The sequence below is a fragment of the Gigantopelta aegis genome, unplaced genomic scaffold (genome assembly GCF_016097555.1).
Source record: "Gigantopelta aegis isolate Gae_Host unplaced genomic scaffold, Gae_host_genome ctg2859_pilon_pilon:::debris, whole genome shotgun sequence".
Classification (NCBI taxonomy): Eukaryota; Metazoa; Mollusca; class Gastropoda; order Neomphalida; family Peltospiridae; genus Gigantopelta; species Gigantopelta aegis.
In genome coordinates, this window is record NW_024533067.1 from 32,091 (window position 1) to 56,389 (window position 24,299).

Here is a 24,299-nt window from a genome sequence, read left to right on the forward strand (position 1 = left end):
CTTTAACTGGAAATGTTATTTGATTTTTATTAAAAAGTTGCAAAAAGTAAATATCTTACCAGTATTGTTTTAATATAGCTTATAGTAAAATTTTGTTGTTTTAATTGAGGGAGGAGGGATGCTTGTGAATGCAAAATCATCTAAGTTAAAGATTGTTTTGTTTAACAACACCACAGAGCACATTGATTTAGTAGTCAAACATTTGGTAATTTTGATATGTATAGTCTACGGTGCAGACACGTTACATTTTTCAGTTAATAGCAAGGGATCGTCTATATGCACAGGATAGCACATACCACAACCTTTGATATACCAATCGTGGTGCACTGGCTGAAGACAAGAAAGAGCCCAAATTAACTCAACGATGGGGAGAGCTTTACCACTATGCTATGTCCCACCCCGCAAAACTAGCTAGTCTGTCAATAATTACATTTGTTTGTATAATTCTGTGACATTACTCAAGTGAAAATCAATTACATCCAAATGAAGATTAAAACTGTTTCAAGCAAAACGAAAAATGTAATACGAAAAATATGTTAAATTATTATTAGTACTTCTGAAAGGTTAGTTTTCGTTCATAACTCAAATGAAAATTAAAAAGTGTAAATGTTAAATTAGATTTTATACCCAAAGAAATTTAAATAATTATTTTAGTTATTATTTTTTAAAAGTAAATGTATGATTGATGTACAAACAAACTTTGTTCATATTTTCTATTTTCTTTGAATTTGATAATTTGTAAAATTTCAGGCAAGACTTCCTTATTCCCCTAGACCTCACAATCGGTTGATGCAGACAGTGATTTAAACTAATGTTAATGCTAACCTTATAAAAGCGTTACACACCGACAAAATTATGCTGTTTAACTTAATGGCGTCCAAGAAACGTTGTAGCCGTAGTCTGTGACCCGCAAAATATTATTAGTCGAGAGTGGCGGTCAATCACGCTGTACGGAGGAGTCAATTTTCATTGCTACATACACCCCAAATGCCCTTTAGTTAAAACTCTCCTATTAGACATTTTAAGTGTCTGAAATTGCTTCATATGGAGTGAACAACTCTATAAAGTCGATAGCGCAAGTTTTATGCCGGCGAATTGGGATATATTCACGCGCGTTACATGCTTGAATTAGTAAATGAAGAAATAAAAGGTAATCTTACCGGATGAAGACGTTTATCAACTACACTAAATTAGGACATCCACCATTTGTGCAAGAAATCCAAATAACCCTGTAACAGCATGTGTTCTGACCCCGTCCTCCACGTTCCCGCCGACCACAGCCAGTCGTACACTTCATAGAGCTTCGCTTCATTGTAAAGTTTATCATCATAATCATATTAATTGAAGGAATTTTTAAAACTGAAGCATATAATGTTTTAAAAAGCCATCTATCCAGCGTGTCAGCATGTCGTTTCAACCAATGTGTAATTGATTAATTCTAAAAGCATTTGACTGATTTCGTTTGATAGGGGAGTGGAGACGAAAAGGAATCCAGGTATACACAGCTAAGTCAGCACGACAGGGTAGTGAAGGCGCATCTTGTGGTTTAAATATCACAGGTAAAGATGACGGATCTGACATTGACGATATAACCAACAGAACATGTGATGTCACAGGAAGGTACGTGACGCTCTACCAAGACTACAACAATCCTGAAGGCTCAACATGTATGGATTTCTGTGAAGTTGTTGTCAAGGGTAAGCGCAATACATGCTACAGTCTAGAGTATAACGTTTAAGTATTTAGAAAATATATTGGGGTCATATTTTGCTGCCCCGTGACCATTTTTCAGGGACCAAAGATTGAAGGTGGATTTCAAGTCCTTGGGACATTAAAACAAAATTAGCCTCCAATTGTTTTGCGAACGTTTTTGGCTAACTCAACCAGATGGCCAATTGTAAAATACCTGTAGGGAAACAACCATTTTGATTGCTGATTACAGGTGGTTGATTCTACGAGGTACCACCTCTAAAGGTCAGTGCACCACGGTTAGCTTGTTTACGTCACATCCATGTATTAATACGCGGTGAAGTGTTAATGTTTATAAATAATTATGGATGACATAGTGGACGTCGTATTGTTTAATGTATGTGAAGTGAAGGAACTATTTAAGTCCGAAAACGACTTTGACGAATACACGACGGACAAAATGGAAACCGACAAACAAAAACGCAAACATTCACACATTCTGTAACAAATTCATGAAAAATATTTATCCCTTACATGCACCTAGTAGCGAAAAATCAACCATCAAACCAGAAATTGGAAACGGGGCAAGTGTCCCCGATTACCACTCAAACTTATCAAACACATGTGCAAAACACGAACATTACAACAAACACAGCTCCTACAGACAGGGAAATTATTCATGTGAAAAGTTCGTTTTGTTTAACGACACCACTAGAACATATTGATTAATTAATAATCGGCTATTGGATGTCAAATATTTGGCAACTCTGACATAGAGTCTTATAAAGGAAACGCTACATGTTTCCATTAGTAGCAATTGATCTTTTAAAAACACAATACCACATATATGATAACATATATGACAGCCATTGATATACCAGTCGTGGTGCACTAGCTGGAACGAGACATAGCCCGATATGCCCACCGGCGGGTATCGATCCTAAACCAACTGCGCATCAGGCGAGCGCTTTACCACTGGACTAAGTCCCGCCCCATGATATTAGAAAGACTGCTTTAAATTTGATTTTAATAAGGGGCTTCCAAGTGGTAGCAAATCATGTGTGGCATTTCCTACCAGCGACAAACAGACAGTTAACATCTGCTGTTATTGTAAATGTTGCACTTTTACACAATGGTTAGACTACCATAAACGTTTGTCTGTTTTCAATTTACAATGACTCGGTAACTAAGGTAACTTATGAACATACTATTAAAATATTTCAGCATGTCCACTTAACAAGTATGGTGCTGACTGTGACAAGTTGTGTGCGGATCGTAAATGTGCTAGGAATGATTCATCCTGTATTATGTGGACAGGTGAATGTAACGGAGGATGTCTAACTGGCTGGAAAAACGATGACTGCACCATAGGTATGGTTTATTTGAAATAAAGAAAACAAAGACATGTTTTATTTAACGACGCACTCACCACATTGTATTTACGGTTATATGGCGTCAGAAATATGGCTAAGGACCACACAGATATTGTACATTGTATTCGATATGATTGTATTACAAATATCATACAGTACACTGAAAGTAGCTTGGACAAAAGAAATCAGTAAATAATTCAGTGCTTAAAGGTAACCCAGCAGGACAAATACATTGGGTAATGCTAAAGGTAAAGTTTCTTGTGATTTCAGCAGTTGTAGATCGTCTATACACCTTAAGCTTGACAAGGTATGTTACTGAAATCGTAACTCAAATGTGTTCAAGAAAACCGAACCACAATACGTTGTGTAGGTTCAGGCGTCTTTTGCTGACGTATGTTATCTACTATTGCTTGGAACCTAATAACATTTATTAAACGTTGACAGCAGCGGCATGTTGGTTAATTGTAGTAAGATGAACTAAACTATAGATGCATTATCGTATGCCATTGAATGGTGGGGGAGTGTGGGGGAGGGACCTGCTATACCGATTTCCCCCACTTTTCACATGCCACTTTGGGCACTCCCACTAGTAGGAGAATAATTCCCCCGTTTACATCCTACAATACTGCCAACAACACATAATAATACATGAGTGGCCGTTAGATACCATGTATCTCACAACGAATTGTTTTAAAATGTATATATCGCGCGAAATCGAGTTTGATACGTTTGTAAACAACGATTTGTGAGATAAATGGTATCTAAAGGACACGACTGTATTATTCTATTTCTTACATATCCTCAAAAACCAGGTTTTAAACAAATTTTTACATATTTATTGACTAAAGGATATTTACAACCCTTTGTTGCTTTACTCATCACAGACACATGATTGTCAGGTTAATTAAACGTCACAGTGAAATCGATTTCCACCTGAGGTTTTTTAACTGCACGTATGACATTAGTAGCCTGGTCATCACCTTGGAGCAGCCAGTCGTATGTCTTGAAATTGTTAACACACGTAAGTGTGTAAACCACTGTGTGTTATCAAATATAACACATGGTGTTCTCTCCAACGGGTATATAAGAAAATAACTTTATTGTGTCTGCCTTCATAAGTATATATATATATATATATATATATATCTATTGTCACAACAAATGGAATTTGTCCTCTTGCACACTGTATGATATATCTTGTTAAAAGTCTTGTTTGCTGGACATCTGTTCACGAGAACATTATTTCTGAGTATATAATCAGCTATACATTTTTTACGTACTCGGATAAACCAAATATTCAGATATTAAGTTTCAGCATCGAAGTTAAAATTTTAAATATATCATTGAATACTTCTAGGCCTACCATTGATCTGTTTTATATGGCCGGTCTTGTCATAATGTGTTGCTGAATCTGACTAGTAAATTGATTTTAAATAACATTGAATCAGGTAATATTGTTTGAAACTTGCCTTGTGAGGGGACATTTTCAGTCTCTTGATCATATTGCTGACCTAAAATAACTATAATACTATTTCAGTGGCTGAAACATTTTGCAAAATATGTTCAGCTTTTCACATATTATACCTCATTCTGTATTTAAAACAAAATATCAGAACATTTATTTGATTTGTGTCTGAATTAGTAACAACATCATCGCCAGATTACACATCATTGTTATCAAGGTAAAACGGAAATATGCCGTGTTCGTAACTCTCTTCAAACCTGTAAACATAATACGTCTGCTGTACCCTAATGGTTAACAAAATATGCATGTCACAGGGGTATGGGAATGCTTTATAGACTAGCAATAAACGAGTTTGACTAGTTCAAATAAAACATATGTGCCTTGTATGTGTCCAACGAAACACCCAATAGCCGATGTGTATTTTTGTGCTGGGGTGTCGTTAAACATTCATTCATTCATTGTGTCCAACGTATGCGGTTTGCACATGAAAAGTATTGTGAACATATTGCACACATTTTCAGTTTTACACCAAATTATGATTTTTCAGATTTTGTGTTAATTGTATGAAAAGATCCTCGTTGTCAACTCAGAAACCCATGTTGATATGCAGGAATACACCTTAGCATGTTATAGTAATACATTCATTGATATACATTAGATATTTTTGTTAGTGTCACATTAAAATCAAATTGGGTTTTCAAAATGTCTCAGTATATATATATTAACAGGTTAACTGGTTATTGTATAACTTAATTTACTCGTAAATTCAGATCTGGACGAGTGTGCTGAGAACAATCCATGTGATGTCAATGCGAAATGCTCCAATACTCGTGGATCGTATACATGTATATGTCGTAGTGGATTTATTGGAATGGGACACACCTGTCAAGGTAATGGAGTTATTATTTAAATTACGTCAGATGTCTAAAATGTTGAAAAACTATTACTCCGTTGGTTATTTTGATGCTTCGTAACATTTTAAAAATATTACCGATGAGTTTTCAAATTAGTGAATCATTCACAGTGGATATCAAAAGTTGCACCAGACTACTTCTAAGTGATAGTTGATTAATGGGAATAACATTTAACTTTAAAAGGCTTATGATTAATTCAATCATAATACCATCATTTTAATTAACGTAATAAAATGTGTCACTTACGTCACACTAAACCTCATGAATAGGAAATACTGAGTGTTAGTGAAATAAAGATGCCTACTTTTCTATTGATCTCAGATGTAAACGAGTGTCAGACTGGAACGTATCCATGTGACACCAATGCAGTTTGCGAAAATACAGTTGGATCGTATACATGTGCTTGCCGAGGTGGATATTCTGGAGATGGAAAAACATGTACAGGTAACTAAAATGTATTTAACTCCAAACACTGCAGTTTAAAATATCCTTCTTTTAGTATAGTGCACAAAATAATTAGACCATAGATAGTATACATTGTGGAAATAACATATTTGAATAGGGTAACATGGATGAGTTACACCACAAAACCGAATAGGAATCAAAATTTCGATTTAACAGTCTGTGCCAGAATGTCATGACGCGGAAATGATTGATTCATCCATTCATTCCAATGGTTTTATAATCTGGTACTAATCAGATAAATCATATGTGCACTAATGTAGTACAGAATATAACTAATATTATATTAAGTCCTGATGTACTAATAATGATTATTAATACATTCACCTTTTTGTTTTGGTTACTACTGATCTCAGATATAAACGAGTGTCAGAATGCAACGTATCCATGTGACACCAATGCAGTTTGTGGAAATACAGTTGGGTCTTATACATGTACTTGCAAAGTTGGATTTTCCGGAGATGGACACACCTGTACAGGTAACTACAATTGTGAATCTGCAAGTATGAAAACTGTAAACCATGAGCGGACGCATTTGTTCAAAACAGTTATTAACCAAAATACAGAGCAGAATTGGCTCTTGTAATCTGAACAACAAAGCCGATATTAACAATCAAGACCGTATCTCCGCACAATACAAAGTCGAATATGGATTTCAGATTGATTTCATGAATCTCTATCCAGTGCCTCGTCTATAGGAGGATAGCCACTCCCGAATAGTTTCTTTACGGGACGATACATCCTTCTTGCACCGCCAAAAATAGGACTGCCATTCTCTAGTTGACCAAATCAAACTTGCACTGGACAGTTAAGAGCTGTTTTGTATAATGACATCACTAGAACACAGTGGTTTATTAATAATCGACTCCTGGATGTCAAACATTTAGTAATTTTGAAATATAGACATAAAGAGGAAACCCACTATATTTATTCATTAGTAGCAAAGGCTCATTTGAAATAAATATAGCTGTGATGACATGCACACTCTCATAACTGTGATGATATCAGGTCTACGCGAAAAGCGAGCATATCCTTCGACCTAGTATTTACTAATGCCTGTAAACCAGTCCACTTAATTTATAAGTATGCAGTAGGTCTTTCTACGATAGTTGTGGTTAAGCTTGGTGATGCGTTGCACGTGCGAGCCTAGCAGCACCTAAATATTCCGTTAAAACACATCGGCTATTGCGTGTCAAACGAAGGTAAAAATATATCAATGATGTGATGATCAACAGCAGTATAAAAATTCAAGAGTTAAATAAAATAAAACAGTGTAAAGAGCTGTGCCAAAATACAAATATATGTTAAACGCGCAGACCCTAGTTTCAAATCGTAAAAAAGGACACTAAGTTTAGTTAATCTACAAACCTGTAACACACATGGATAATGTTACAACATAAGTGAAACAAGAGTCTGTAACGTTAAAACTGGAAAATATCCTTGAAAATAAACAAGAATTCGAATCAATTACCGCTACTTCTCAGACGCACGTGTGTTACTAAAAATATCAAAAATGCATTTTGTAATATTAGAAACAATAGGATGACCAGAAAAACTTCGATTCTACCGATATGTATAATCTAAGCAATAAAATATAAGTAATGTTTGATTTCAGTGATCATTCACGGCTCTAATAGTGAAAAATATTCTGTAGTGTTTAAAAACTAGTAGGGTCTGTCCCTTTAAAATGTCTCCTACCAAACATAACTTTTCTCGTTTGCTTGAAAGACGGAATAGAGGCAAAGAAATAAACAAAAATATAGTCAAAAAATATATGAAGAGCTTAACTTAATCATAAGATAGTAGAAGTAGTATTGGTTGTAGTACCAGTAATAATGATCTAATTGTAATAATGACGATAATGCTGGTGATGTTTTGTGTTATTCATTCTGTGTTGTTGTTTCAGCATGTCAGTCTAACATCAAGTATGGTTCTAACTGCATCAAGTCTTGTTCAGATCGGAACTGCGCCAACAGTAGGTCGACATGTGATGCAAACACTGGAGCTTGTGATGGAGACTGTAAACAGGGATGGCGAGACGTGGACTGTACCCAAGGTATAACATGAACATTAACCTGACTTGGACATTAATATAGCATAAAAAACATTTACAATGCAAGTAGGCGTCCAGTGAATACTATTAACTACGTGCCAAAATAACTTTAACTCTTGTTTTATAATAAAGAGTGTTAGTTTTAAAGCTTCTCAACAGACCCAGGCCAGTGTTATTATCAAGAAAGTCAGTTGTAATCAACCACAATCAACACACATTTTATTCCAAGTTATGCAGAATAGAGTAAATATTCCGTTGTTTAATTTATAGGAATGGCTTTTTAACCAAAGCTACCTGTGTTTGTGTATGTGTTTGCATATGTACTTGTATGCATATATATCTATCTATCTATCTATCTATATATATATATATATATATATATATATATATGATATATATATCTAGTATATCTCTCTCTATCTCTCTCTCTCTCTCTCTCTCTCTCTCTCTCTCTCTCTCTCTCTCTCTCTCTCTCTCTCTCTGTGTGTGTGTGTGTGTATGTGTGTGTGTATGTATGTATGAATATCTATATTTTGTGTATGTGTGTTTGTGTGTGTGTATGTGTATGTGTGTGTGTATGTGTGTGTGTGTGTGTGTGTGTGTGTGTGTGTGTGTGTGTGTATGAATATTTATATATTTTATGTATGTCGGGTTTGACTAGGACTAGACGGGATGTAGCCCAGTGGTAAAACGCTCGGCTGAGGCGCAGTCGGTTTAGGATCGATCCCCTTCGGTGGTCCCGTTGGACTATTTTTCGTTCCGTATATCAAAGTACGTTGTATGTAATATCCTGTCTCTGGGATGGGTCATATAAAATATCCTATGCTACTTGTAGCGGGTTTCCTCTCAAAGACTATTTATTACAATGACCAAATGTTTAACATCCATTAGTCAATTATCAATAAATCAATGTGCACTAGTGATGTCGTCGAACAAAACAACCTTAACTTGTTTTAATACATACATATTTAACGCACGGACACGGTAATTAAAGTCATTTTTGGCCTCATAAATTGTCTCTTGCTGTGACACGAACCTTCTGCACTGAATCGCCTGCAGTTCCAGCCACTGAGACATTCTGATTTTGTTTTCAGTTAACCTATGATATACGTGGCCGGTCCTTAACGTACATGAACCTGTGGGAACACCTTGCACTGGCAAGCATGTGTAGATGTATCAATATCTATAATTTGTTTTGTATGTATGTATGTATGTATGTATGTATTGATGTATGAATATCTATATATTGTATGTATGTCGAGCTTGACTATTGTATGTATGTGTATGTGTTTGTATTATATAAGTGTACGTGTATGTGTATATGCATACTTACTTATACATGCACGTGTACTGTACATGCATATGTGTATATGCATGTACGCATGTTGCAATACAATTCACAGGTGTCAGCCACATCTTGATGAAACCACTGGCGTTAAGATTGACAGGTGTTGGGTTCCCATCCTTGTACCTGACTCACTCCATATGCGAACTCGTGTAAGATGACGACACCAATTTGTCTCTCACTCACTACCAAATAACCATTAATCCCCTGTCATGGACAAACAACCCAGATAGATGAATAGTGTGCACAAGACATTTGTTATCTTAATACTCGTCAAAATAGTTTGAAAAGACACAAATATAACGATGATTTGTCAAGTGCTATCAATAACCAAACCATTTACCATTACCTTCAGATATCAACGAGTGTGAACAGAATCCATGTGGTCTGAATGCGAACTGCACCAACACAAATGGATCATATACCTGTGCTTGTCGAACTGGATATTCTGGAGATGGACACAGTTGTACAGGTAATGAAACCACGTTAGCTTAAAATATAGCGGCGTTTCGTAGTAGTGTTACATCAAAGACATTTCTTATCTTAATACTCGTCAAACTAGTTTGATGAGACACAGATTTAACGATGATTTGTCAAGTGCGATCAATAACCAAACCATTTATCGTTACCTTCAGATATCAACGAGTGCCTCAATCAGAAGTCATGTGATATTAATGCCAACTGCACCAACACAGATGGTTCATACACATGTACTTGCCAAGCTGGATATTCTGGAGATGGAAACAACTGTACAGGTAATTCATATTGATTAAAATAGAGGTATTTAGAAATAAATACATCCACAATTACCTGCTTGTAATAAACATCATAAATAAGTACGCTGTTATTGACAACCAGTCCATTTTAGTTTGTTTAGGATACCACAACATAATAATACTTGTGTTACTTTGGACATTGCACATAGACACTCTCTGGCATCTACAATAGCACATGGACTCTCTCTGGCATCTACAATAGCACATAGACACTCTCTGACATCTACAATAGCACATGGACACTCTCTGACATCTACAATAGCACATGGACTCTCTCTGGCATCTACAATAGCACATAGATACTCTCTGATATCTACAATAGCACATGGACACTTTCTGATATCTACAATAGCACATGGACTCTCTCTGGCATCTACAATAGCACATAGACACTCTCTGAAATCTACAATAGCACATGGACACTCTCTGGCATCTACAATAGCACATGGACACTCTCTGACATCTACAATAGCACATAGACACTCTCTGACATCTACAATAGCACATGGACAGTCTCTGACATCTACAATAGCACATGGACTCTCTCTGGCATCTACAATAGCACATAGACACTCTCTGACATCTACAATATCACATGGACACTCTCTGACATCTACAATAGCACATGGACACTCTCTGGCATCTACAATAGCACATGGACACTCTCTGACATCTACAATAGCACATGGACACTCTCTGACATCTACAATAGCACATGGACACTCTCTGACATCTACAATAGCACATGGACACTCTCTGGCATCTACAGTAGCACATGGACACTCTCTGGCATCTACAATAGCTGTTGTCGTAGATATGTATGCTATGTTGCGTATGACGTTTAATATATAGTACGTTCGCTCTTTTTGCACCTTTTGTTTAGTTGAACAAATTAGTTCACTGTTTGATAGAGAAAACAATTCCCTTTGATTCAAAGACACTATATTGTATGCTTGAACATTATATTATAATGCCTACTTTTGATCTTAGTTATCCTAACATGCCTATTATAAATTTAATTAAAGATGTGGACGAGTGTCTTGAACAGAAACCATGTGATACGAATGCTTCCTGCAGCAACACAGACGGATCATATATATGCGCTTGCCTTAAGGGATTTTCTGGAGATGGAAAAACTTGTACAGGTAATTGAAAACTTTGATATTGTCGTCTTAGCTTGAAGTGTTCTATATTTAATATTTAACTTTACTATTGACGCCGTTTGTAAGTAAGAAAACAGTACGTTTATGACTAAAATAGTCCGATATATATGAATCGAGTAATCGTTAAACCATAAAGTATTGCGCGTTAATTAACATAATAACGATGTGCTATATTATGGCCGTTCTCTAATATGCCGCCATAACTGTAATTTGTAATGACACAATTTGAACAGCAAATTCATTATCATAATAAAACTCGAATATATGCAGAGTCAAAGGGGTATTGTGACAGGTTTTGATGCTATCACGAAGCGCTGTAATGTATTGTCTATATGTAGACCAACCATCCACAGGAAAACACAAATATATGTGCAAAACGATGAAGACATTATACTTCGGCTTTATAATATATTTATACTATACCACATATCCAACATAGCCGGAGATCGTAGTGTGTGTGTGTCTCTGTCTGTATGTCTGTCTGTCTGTCTCTCGCTATCTGTCTGTCTGTCTGTCTCTCTCTCTCTCTCTCTCTCTCTCTCTCTCTCTCTCTCTCTCTCTCTCTCTCTCTCTCTCTCTCTCTCTCTCTCTCTCTCTCTCTCTCTCTCTGTGTGTGTGTCTGTCTCTCTCTCTCTCTCTCTCTCTCTCTCTCTCTCTCTCTCTCTCTGTCTCTCTCTCTCTCTCTCTCTCTCTCTCTCTCTCTCTCTCTCTCTCTCTCTCTCTCTCTCTCTCTCTCTCTCTCTCTGGTGCGGAGTAGTAGTTATCAGTTATCACGAACATTAAAGAACATTATAGTAAAATAACAAGAATTATGTCGAATTAAATGTCTTGCCTACTATAACATTATATGATGTCACCCATAGATGTTTATGTCAATGTATTTTGATAATGATAATAATAATAATAATAATAATAATAATAATAATAATAATAATAATCATCATCATCATTATCATCATCATAATGTGGGTTTTTTTTTTAGAATGCTTTAACATGTATTGAGAAGAACATTCATAGATACATTTACAACCCATGTTTCATTGATCTGGATCCTGTAGTTTGTGAGAAATGCACCTAAACGTGACGAATTGATATTGAGCTATATTCTTTACCATTAAGCACGGTAAATTTAAACATTAAGTTGGCACTGTCATCTCCACCGTTGGAAAAAGTAATACCTATACCTCGTCGTTTGAGACAAGACACTAACCAGTCAACCGCATATGTTCTGTCGTTAACACGCTACAGACTGGTACACCTATTTTCATGTGGGGGTTAATTCTGAAATACATTGCATTGTGTTTATCGTTGATCAATACACAGTGTGTGCATCTTATTATAACTAAAATCCCAAGCGAAAGAAATTAAACCAGACAAAATGTCAGCCCCTTCCAACACACGCACACACACACACACACACACACACATTACGACCGCAATCTCTACTCGCCACAATATAATATAATTTATTGTTATATAACATGTAGTGAAATATCTTAAAATATCAGTGAAATAAAAGTGTTATCAGTCACTCAGTGACGATAACACACTTTAGAGTGAAAATTTTACGATTTCACTCTAAAATGTGTTATCGTCACTGTAGAAAGTGTTATCTTCACTGTAAGAAAGCCGGAACTATTTTGCTGCTGGCATTTTAAAAACAAAGACAAATTGCCGAAAGTTATATAATAAATATAAAATTTCATGTTTGTTTTTTTTGGTCACATCTGATTTATATGTCATCTCGTGAAGTTTGCAATCATATCACACTCGTCGCGCAAGCGCGACTCGTGAGACATGGTTGTAAACTTCACTTGATGAGATATAAATCATATTTGACCAACCCCGCCCCCCCCAACCAAAAAACCCCATGAAATATCCTCTATTTAAAGCCTCACAAAAATCCCTCTCTACAGGTACAATCACCTGCATATTCTGTATTGTGACAACTACCTTAATGAAACATACATGTGCTGCTGTCTTCTTCTAAGTAGTGCTTATCACAGCTACGTAATAGCTATGTATTTTTAAACATTGCACCATGCTAAGGTTGTTTTCCAAATGACACAATTTGCAGTAAATCTGTATAACCACACACTTTTTAAATCCCAGCTCACACTGAACCCAATGTCCTTATCGCATGATACAACATCCCTTATTGTGAAATGAATTAGGGGAATAATCGTGACTTTCTGGCCCAAAGCACAACATTTGGCACATTTATTATAAATATGTAGGAAAATACACATTTTTATAGAGGGACCTACCCGATTTTAGAGGTCAAGATCAGACCAAGGTCAACGGTCACGTTTGGAAAATATCAGAAAACCTGTTTCAAATAATACTTTAGTTACATTTAGCATATATTTAGGTTTAAAATGCCCCCCCCCCCCCCCCCCCCCAATTTAAATGTCAAGGTCAAAGGTCAAATTAAAATAGTATTCAAGAAATGCAAGAAAGAACACTAAATATTCCACAATTGAACCAGTACTTTTATTGCTAAACTCTCGATTTTTTTTTGTTGCGTTTTGTTTGCATCTTTGGAAGGTACTAATTGTAGAATTCGGAGAATACAAATTTGGCGCCAATATATAACAGTTTGAAATATTCAAGATGGCATCGAATATTTTTTTCAAAACAGATCTGGCAATATTTTATCACCTAAAAGTAAAAAGTAAAGTTTGTTTTATTTAACGACGCCACTAGAGCACATTGATTTTTTATCTTATCATCGGCTATTGGACGTCAAACATATGGTCATTCTGACACTTTTTTTAGAAGAAACCCGCTGTCACCACATAGGCTACTCTTTTACGATTTGGAATTACTCTCCACTATGCAAGACATTCATTTCAGCATCATTTAAATTCAAGATGGCCACCACAATATCAGCCAGAACAATAAAATTGTAATGTATCGCACTATATATTAACTAGGAGAAGATTTTGATGTTGGTGATAACGTTTTAAGTGTCACGGAAATCATCCTTTAAATCCAAGAACACCAAAAGAAAAAAAGTGACTATATCTTACATTCTGCTTTAATAAATAAATATGTTTTAGTTTAAATACAAGACATTCAATTCTCGCTTTCACCTTGCAATACTGACACTTTTGTTTCATGGATTGAATCGAATATGGCTATCATAATGACTACCATAACAAAACTGTTGAGCTTCTTCACCTTCATCCTCATAACACAGTATAAGACTGATTCTTACTGCTAAACACAACTACAGAAAACTATACGGTATCTGAACTGTTAACATCCACACTTTGTATTCAGAAATGATTTTTTTTGGTTGAAAAGCGACGATGAATTAGTTGCATGATTTCAGAGAACTGCAATGAACAATGGGTTACAACAAAGGAAATTAAACGAGTGCATCTCATTTTCTGACTTGTGTTCGTTCAGGATGTGATATTGCTGCTATGATATTAAGGGTCTCAAAAGCAATAATTATAAAAATTGTGACAAAATAATTTAAAGTTGTTAACTTTTTAAATTTAAATACTGGTGTGGATAAATCACCCGACAAAATAACGAATTTGTTGCCTCATGCAGATGGTACAGACTCTGGGTTATGGCACTCTCTGAAATCATACAACTGATTCGATGCAGACGTAACCAAACTACGTTAACATTGTGCGTGTTCAAAGTGACGTTTTTTAAAAATCTGTGTACATTGCTAGGCCACTGGCTGTGTATTTTCAAAACTGAAAACTTTTTGGAGAAGCAACCCTTTTGTTAGACAATATTATATATATAACCTGATGCATGTAGTAATAACTGCAATGTTATTGTGAACAGACTTGATGTTGGTCGAATTACATTGTTGGTGTGATCATTTGTCTGTCTGAATGAAATGCATACTCATTATCAAGAGACAGAGCAAGGGAATGATACAAACTTGATTTGAAAGTTCTTAACGAAACATCAGTCATTGCTTATTTATCAGAGTACAGACATGGTCTATATGATGCAACATTACTTTTAGATGGGCGGACCCCATATGATGAATAATAAATAGTATTGTTAAAGGGACAGACCCTAGTTTTTAAACATGGCATATTTTTCACTATTAGAGCCGTTTATGATAGATAAATCAACCATTACTTATATTTTGTTGTTTAGATTATTCATTTCCATACAACCGAAGTGTTTAAGGTCATCCTGGTGTTTCTAATGCCACAAAATGCTTTTTTTCTCATATTTTTAAAAATGTACGTGCGTCTGAGAAGTAACGTTGATGGAGTCGCGTTTTAAAAATACTTTTAAGGGTATTTCAACATCATAAACTCTTGTTTCACTTTGTTATACCCAAATTTGTCACATGTTTGTAAATTATCTGATCTTAGTGTCCATTTTACGGGTTGAAACTAGGGTCTAGGTGAAAAATATGCCTTAGTGTTTAAAAACTAGGGTCTGTCCCTTTAATGCTACCAAAGACGGATTAAAACTTAGCTAATGCAAAACATATAACATGGTTGTTCTTTTGTTAAAACAATAATAAAACGTCTCTGTATTAAAAAAAGAAAGAAATGTTTTATTTAACGACGCACTCAACGTAACGTAACGTAATGTTTTTAACATGCTCATATACCACTAAGGTTTCGAGCATGTCTACCCCGGGTTCGACCTCTGGAAGCCAGGGGCCCAATCCGGGGCAAAAAACTCACTCAACACATTGTATTTACGGATACATGGCGTCAGACATATGGTTAAGGACCACACAGATTTTGAGAGGAAACCCGCTGTCGCCACTACATGGGCTACTCTTTCCGATTAGCAGCAAGGGATCTTTTATTTGCGCTTCCCACAGGCAGGATAGCACAAACCATGGCCTTTGTTGAAACAGTTATGGATCACCGGTCGGTGCAAGTGGTTTACACCTACCCATTGAGCCTTGCGGAGCACTCACTCAGGGTTTGGAGTCGATATCTGGATTAAAAATCCCATGCCTCGACCGGGATCCGAACCCAGTACCTACCAGTCTGTAGACCGATGGCCTAACCACTACGCCACCGAGGCAGGTCGTCTCTGTATTAGAACGTGAATGCAATAACTATATTCATTGCACTCTAAAATCCTGTATTTGAAGAGACGATTATTCTTTGGGTTAAAATAAAATGTAGGATATGGCCAATTCTTACTTTTGGTGACCACGTTGTGTACTTCTTGGATTACATAATGCCAATATCTCAGCAGAAGGTTGCATTAGTGAATTCCTAGACCCCTAAAACTTTACCACTAATACACAATTTTGCTTATAGATCAACCTCTGCTATAGTGGTGGCCATCTTGGATCTAAATGACGTCCCTCTGTCTTGATTAACTGGGTTTAGTTTAAAATGAATTATTTGACCATAAAACCTAGTCATAGGCGACAGTTTCGTCATAGGTGATTGCAAGTATCAGACATATTGCCGGTTCAAAATGCCAAAGAAGGTGCCATGTTTGCATTTCATCACCTTTCAAAGGAAGGAAATGTTTTATATAACGACGCACTTAACACATTTTATTTTCGGTTATATAGCGTTAGACATAATATAGTTAAAAACCACAGATATTAAGATAGGAAACCCGTTTTCGCCACGTCATGGGCTACTCTTTTTCGATTAGCAACAAGGGATCTTTTATATGCACCATCTCACAGACAGGATAGTACATACCACGGCCTTTGTTGCACCAGATGTGGAGCACTGGCTGGAACGAAAAATAGCCCAATGGGCCCACCGACGGGAATGGATCCTAGATCGATCGTGCATCAGACGGACGCTATACCACTGAACTACGACCAAATCCAGTTTGGGCTTCTTAGAAATATTAAGACGACCAGAAACAAATTGAATATACAAACACTGATATTCTAAACAAGAAAATATATTTAATATGTAAGTTTAATCGTACAAATATTTTATTACTCGGAAACATCTTACAATGCAGCAAACTCAGGAATGTCCCTTTAAGTGAGAAATAGCAATGTATTTGTTTTGGCAACCAATGTCATATAATTTCAATTTGACCTTGACCTTGGAATGACCTTGACTTCTAAAAGTGGGCAGTCCCATTTCAGATATTCTTTATGATATTAAAGTTTAATTGTGGTCAGTTGAGTGCTTTAAAAATGCTTTTCCTGACATTGTCTAAATTTAACCTTTGAAATTGTTTGGGCCTTGACCTCTAAATTGGGTAGCCCCCTCTCAAAACAATTGTATGATCCTAACGAATAATTGTGCCAAATTAGGCATTTTGGGCCAATTAGGGGTACTTTTACGGGCGTGGCATAAGTTAGTTCCGTGTAATAGCCCAAAATATACCCCCACCAAATTGTACCCGGGGTATAAACTGGACTAACCCAAAATATACCCCGGGGTATAAAACAGGCTAGCCCAGAATATACCTCAGTTGCTTTTCTTTTAAAGCGTTTTATATATTTTGTATACAGGTTAGTAATAAAAAATGAGGGTTAGGGTTAGGGGTATAAAACAAGCTAGCCCACTTTAACCCCGGGTATAGTTTGGGCTGTTACACCGGGGGGTATATTTTGGGCTGTTACACCGGCATAAACTTATTTATAGTAAGCATTGTTATTTGCACTTTCGATGTTTTGAATGACAACAGAGAGTCGAGACTATCGGCTGTACGTCAAAACGTCAAATGTGTGCAAATAATCATGTATACTACTCGTAAGTTTATTCGATAATTTTAACACTTGTTTTACGTGACCGAACCAAACACCGGCCCCACCCCTCCCCCCCCAAAACTAAAACAAAAAACAACCCCACAAAAAAAAAACACACACAAAAAAACAACAACAACAACAACAAAAAACCCACAAAAAAACCAAAACGAAAATGACAACCACAACAAAACCCAACAGAAAATAAGAAGTCAGACATATATCATCACTGTAAAATTATTATTGTTTCTTCCAGCATGTGTAGAAAATGTTAGATACGGTCTTAACTGCAGAAAGTTATGTAAGGATCGCAAATGTTCGTCTAGAAATTCATCCTGCAACTCGTCGACTGGTACCTGTGATAACGGATGTCAAGTAGGATGGAATGGATCTGAGTGTACACACGGTATGTGTTTGTATGCCATAAATATTGTTTGTAAATGCAAAACAATAAAACAATTCTGACAACTACAAGTATGGTTAGACATTACAAAGAGCAGGAAGAACGAAAGAAAATTGACAGCCATATTGACATTGACAGCCATACCGGCCTCAATGTCGTCGTGGTTAACCAAAAGTCTACAGGAAAAGGTACTGGGTTCGGATCCCACGAGGCATGGGACAAACAATCAACATACCGACTCCAGCACCCAAAGTGGGTAATCACAAGGCTCAATGGGTAGGTGTAAACCACTTGCACCGACCAGTGATCCATGGTTTGTGCTATCCTGCCTGTCTGTCCTTCTTTCCCTCATATAGTTTTTCAGACTTTTTACCACAATGCCTCAAAATATTGAAATTTTGTGTATAGCTTTATCGTGTACAGGCGAAGTTTGACTTTCATAGCGATTTACCCATTGTTGACAAAATTATGGAAATACAAAAAAACACACACAAAAAATTTGGGTATGGCTTTATGTTATACTGTTACAAATCAAGTTTGGCTTCATGACGATTTACCCATTTTTCACAGTTATAGCTCTTGCACTTCAGAGGTACGAAAAAATCGTACTCGGTAAGGGACAAATATTGCTTTAGCAGTACTCTCACGTTTGTTTTAAATATAAATGAACAGCATTATTGTTTGTACTCAGCAAAACTAAATTAGGTTGAAAGATTTTGTACATATAACTGTAACCCTAGTGAGTTGTATTGGTGTAACTACTTTCACTGACCATTTGATCCATAACTGGTTCACTAAATGCCATAGTTTGTGCTATCCTGCCTGTGGGAAGCTAAATAAACGATCCCTTGCAGCCAAATGTAAAAAAGTAGCCTATGTGGCGACAGCGGGAGTAAAACAGTGTATTAATGAGCATATATTTGACGTCCAATAAACGATGATAACATAAAACAAAAAGTGCTCTAGTGGCGTCGTTAAATAAAATGAACTTTACTTTGTTTGAATTTATGTTCCTTTTTTATTTATGATATCTTTTTTTTGACGTGAAATGTTATCTGTAGCCGAGTTGTAACTTGCTCACTTTGTAAAACAACAATTATATTACCTCAATTACCACAAAGTCTGAGTGAATAAAGAATTGAATTGCCCCACAAATTGACAACGTGTGTGTGTGCAAACAAAATAATAATAATAATAAACTCCACGTGGCGTGCAAGTGTATTGTTGTGTGTGTGTGTGTGTGTGTGTGTGTGTGTGTGTGTGTGTGTGTGTGTGTGTGTGACCGAGATCAAGGGCGCAAAGCAAAGTTATTTTTTGGGGGCATGCTCTCCCGTAACATTTTAAAAATAATATGTCCTCAAATACAATTTCCTGCATTCTACAAGTAAAATTCAAATCAGTCTTAAGATTCACTGCCATTAATATGTTTGGTTCAGCCCCCAGTCCCCCTGCTCCGCCGTCCCTGAACTTAAAAAAATCCCACTAAAATTGTTTCAGAATGTGTATATGAATATCGGAAATATTGAATCAGTAATTATTAACATGAAACTCTATGAAATTCTACCCTGTCCTAGACCGTTGTGTTTATAAATGATTAATGCACAGCTGTATACGATAAACACATAATTCAATGATTATACAAGTTAAAAGAGTACTAAGATTGGTATTCTATAAGATTTATTTCATTTACACAAGCAACATACGTGTATTTGTTTCGTTTTGTTTTGTTTGTTTGCAAAATAATTACGTACTCTGATTATGAACATTTTGTAGCGTTCTTCCTGGTTTTAAAACGAACTATAATAAAGTGAAATTTATTTATGATAGTCAGATTGACGAAAGTCTCTGTTAGCGTAGTTTAACAATTTTAATGTAAAAAAAGAGAAAGAAAAAAAAACAAAAAAACAAAAAACAAAACAACAACCAAACACCAACAACATAACCAAAACATGTAAGCATAATTTATCTGATACTTCATATTATGTTACTTTCCAGAAACCGTTTTAAAAAGTCATCACATTAATAGAAACATATAAGCATATACTAAAATACTAGTTGATGAAATGTAATCATAATATCAAGATTCAGTGTGTGAAACATTAACAAAAACACTGTAAGTGCATTCATATACTTTCATCATCATTATACGTGACTCTTAAAATATAAAATGTATACCAAAAATAGATATTCCTTATGCCAATAAATTTGTTTTTGCATTCAGATGTAAACGAGTGTACTGAACAGAATCCATGTGACATGAAAGCGGAGTGTAGCAACACAGACGGGTCATATACATGTGTTTGTCACAGTGGATATTCTGGAGATGGAAAAACCTGTACAGGTAACATCCTTGTATGGCCTAGCATCGATTAACTTTCTTAAAACTAAATATTTATTTCATGAATTGCCACATTTAAAGATCACACTATATATCCATGTGGCTTTGGTCTTCAGTGAGTTAACAATTACATGGAAATATAATATTTATCCTATAACTTACTCATAATATCCATGCCATAAACCCATTTGAAATGTCGATGTATTAACTCTACTGTCAGTTGCTCATTTGTTGACAAGCCAACAAGACATTTACATGTGTGACATCAAAGTGCATTTGTGCCAATCGTCATGACGTCATAGTACAGATGAATGCGACTTTAAACTGCGATTTACTAAATGTCGAATTAAACTGTTATTTTATAAGTATTATACGATAAATGAAATTCGATACTCGTGTATGTATACTACCAACAAATATCGGCAGAACCTCGAAAACTACCAATTAACTTAGACTCGGTTACTATTTTCCATACTAGAAACATAAGGCGGCCAGATTTAGCTCACTTGGCCTGACGTGCTTACGTCGCAGGATCAAGCAACATCGGTGGTTCTATTCAACTGAATGAGTTTTGTCTCGTTCTAACTAGTGCACCACAACTGGACAAAGACCGTGATATGTACTTTCCTGTCTGTTGGAAAGTGCATATAAAAAATCCATTGCTGCTTATGGAAAACATATACTAGTTTCCTCTGACGAATTTCTCGCTCCAGCTAGTGCACCACGCCTGGTACATCAAAGGCTGTGGTATGTGCTATGCTGTCTTTGGGATGATGCATATAAAAGATCCCTTGCTGCTAATCGAAAAGAGTAGCCTATGAAGTGGCGACAGCGCGTTTCCTCCCTCAATATCTTTGTGGTCCTTAAGCATATGTCCGACGCCATATAACTGTAAATAAAATGTGTTGAGTGCGTCGTTAAATAAACCATTTCCTTCCTTCCTCTGATGACTACGTGTCAGAATTACCAAATGTTTGACATCAAATAGCCGGTTATTAATTAATCAATATACTCTAGCTGTAACATTCATGACGAATCCTCTATATATGAAAACAAATACATATGCATACATATAGATACACATATAGATATATTTACACATTTACTCACCAACAAGACAAGGACAGCTTAATGAAGAATAATTTGGACAGGACAGGAAAAGGGAGTAACAACGATATAGAGGAAGAAAGAAAGAAATGTTTTATTTAACGACGCACTCAACACATTTTATTTACGGTTATATGGCGTCAGACATATGGTTAAGGACCACACTACATGGGCTACTCTTTCCGATTAGCAGCAAGGGATCTTTTATTTGTGCTTCCCACAGGCAGTATAGCACAAACCATGGCCTTTGTTGAACCAGTTATGGATCACTGGTCGGTGCAAATGGTTTACACCTACCCATTGAGCCATGCGGAGCACTCACTCTGGGTTTGGAGTCGGTATCTGGATTAAAAACTCCATGCCTCGACTGGGATCCGAACCCAGTACCTACCAGCCTGTAGACCGATGGCCTAACCACGACGCCACCGAGGCCGGTATATAGAGGAAGAAATAATAGTTTCTTTCCAAATGATCATATGGGTGTTTCAAAGGTGTAAGAATAGAGTACTTATGCTATTTGACGTAGACAAATTGGTTTAAAAAAGGAGGAAAACGCCTTTAAATGATTACAGTTGTAAATTATCCCATATGCTTGTGAACTGGTATTCTTTTCCTGATGGTATGAATTGTTCTATGTTTGTGTAATATTTTATTATTATTATACAACTTTAAGACAATTTAGAGTATGATTTATATATGTTTCAACTATAAATGTACCGTACCATTTAAATATTTAAAATAGATGGTTTAATAAAATTCATAAATGTTGACCTCTAAGTAGTATAACACAAATATCCAAGTCCACGGTAGTACATGTTTTGATCTCAAACCTGTTTATAAAATTTCCCCATATGTGTTTCTCTTCTGAAATTATTTTCCCATTCATTCTTATATACAACTAATGCAATAGAGTTATACAGGCTTATAAATAATATTCATACTTATTCAATAAAATACATAATAGTCATGTTCCAATTATTATTTTATTACAAAATTTAATAATGGCTACGTAATAAGTGCGGCATCTAACTCTGCCGGTAATACACTCGCCTTCGGTGATTCGGTCGTAGTATTGAACCCCCTCGATGTACCCATTCTCTGAATGTTTTCCCCATCTAATATATCAAAGGTCGTGGTATATGCATACTACTTGTCATAATTACCAAATGTCTGACATCCAAAAGCGATGATTAATTAATTAATGTGTTGATTTGGTGTTGTTAAACTAAAAAAAAGTTTAACTAGCTTAACTATAAATCAGAAACAAAATGTTCATGTTTTGTGTTTAATTGGCTGTTTATTTAACTTTTCAAATAACTGTTCTGATGGAAATGGTATCAAAATTAACAAATTTGTAATGTTTGTTATTATTAATGATTTTAAGACTTTAAGTCTGCCTAATAATGCCAGTTTTCATGCTTCCATTGCAATGTCCTCTTTGTTTACCTAGAAATTCCTCTTAATCATGTCTTCTAAACTCGAAGAGAAATTGATACCCAAATAAAGTAATTTCAATCTACAGTTATGAAACTCTTATTTTGATTTGTTTTCTGCCTTTCCATATTTTTTTTTTTTTTTTGAAAAATTTAGTTTCAAACCAGATATTTTTGCAAATGAGCTAAATCTAAGAACCACCCATATCTAATTAGCCGATATTCTAAGAATAACTAGTGTAACTGATATTGGAAAAGATAATAATGAGAAACAAATAGAGAGGCTAAATACTCTACTTGATTAAATTTCTAAAACAATGAATGAATGAATGTTTAACGACACCCCAGCACGAAAAATACATCGGCTATTGGGTGTCAAACTATGGTAATGCAAACAAATAAAGTGATGATCAACATCAATATAAAAATTAAGGATTTAAACAAAAACAGTGTAAAAAAAAACAGTGCAAAAACACAAATATCACAGATAGATACTGACTTTTACTCAAAATGTATTTGTGCTGTATTGGCCATTCTCAAAGAGAATGTTACACCCGTGCACCACGGTGGGGATACAGCATGCGCAGGGGAAATTTCTAAAAATAATTACACGGAATATATTTATAATACATCTTTCATGTTTTTGTGATATTTAGTATTATTTACCTTTCATATGTTGTCACTACATGTACAGTTTTATAACTAGAACCAGGAATAAATTTAGCAGAATATCTAAATTTGAACAAATTAACTTTACTATCGTCTAGCTAATTTATTAGTCAATTTATTGAGGATAATTGAAATGGAAATTAATGTGATAGTTTTAATCACATATTATTTTAATGTTTCATTGAATCCAGATATCGACGAGTGTCTTGTACAAACAATGTGTAATTTAAATTCCAATTGCAACAATACAGATGGGTCATACACTTGTACTTGTCTGTATGGATATTCTGAAGATGGAGAAACATGTGCAGGTAATTACTACTTATTAATGAGTTAACTTCTCAGAGTGCACGAGTTTTACTCTAATAAATAGTTCATATTCGGATATGTTATCTAAAACCTAGTTATAGAATAGAAAATACAAATA

At 35.5% G+C, this 24,299-nt stretch overlaps 1 protein-coding gene across 1 annotated transcript in view; it reads left to right on the forward strand.

Annotated features, from left to right (window-relative positions):
• The window catches only part of LOC121391701 (neurogenic locus notch homolog protein 1-like), a gene marked incomplete at both ends in the record, with an annotated part of 42,466 nt that extends 18,283 nt beyond the window's left edge, over positions 1-24,183 (forward strand). The window contains 10 exons of the mRNA XM_041523240.1: positions 1,470-1,697; positions 2,914-3,060; positions 6,260-6,382; positions 7,810-7,959; positions 9,657-9,773; positions 9,937-10,056; positions 11,103-11,222; positions 18,179-18,328; positions 20,547-20,666; positions 24,064-24,183. Coding sequence (XP_041379174.1) covers positions 1,470-1,697; positions 2,914-3,060; positions 6,260-6,382; positions 7,810-7,959; positions 9,657-9,773; positions 9,937-10,056; positions 11,103-11,222; positions 18,179-18,328; positions 20,547-20,666; positions 24,064-24,183 — 1,395 coding nt within the window. The remainder of the gene's footprint in view (positions 1-1,469; positions 1,698-2,913; positions 3,061-6,259; positions 6,383-7,809; positions 7,960-9,656; positions 9,774-9,936; positions 10,057-11,102; positions 11,223-18,178; positions 18,329-20,546; positions 20,667-24,063) is intronic.
• Between the last annotated feature and the right edge of the window lie 116 nt (positions 24,184-24,299).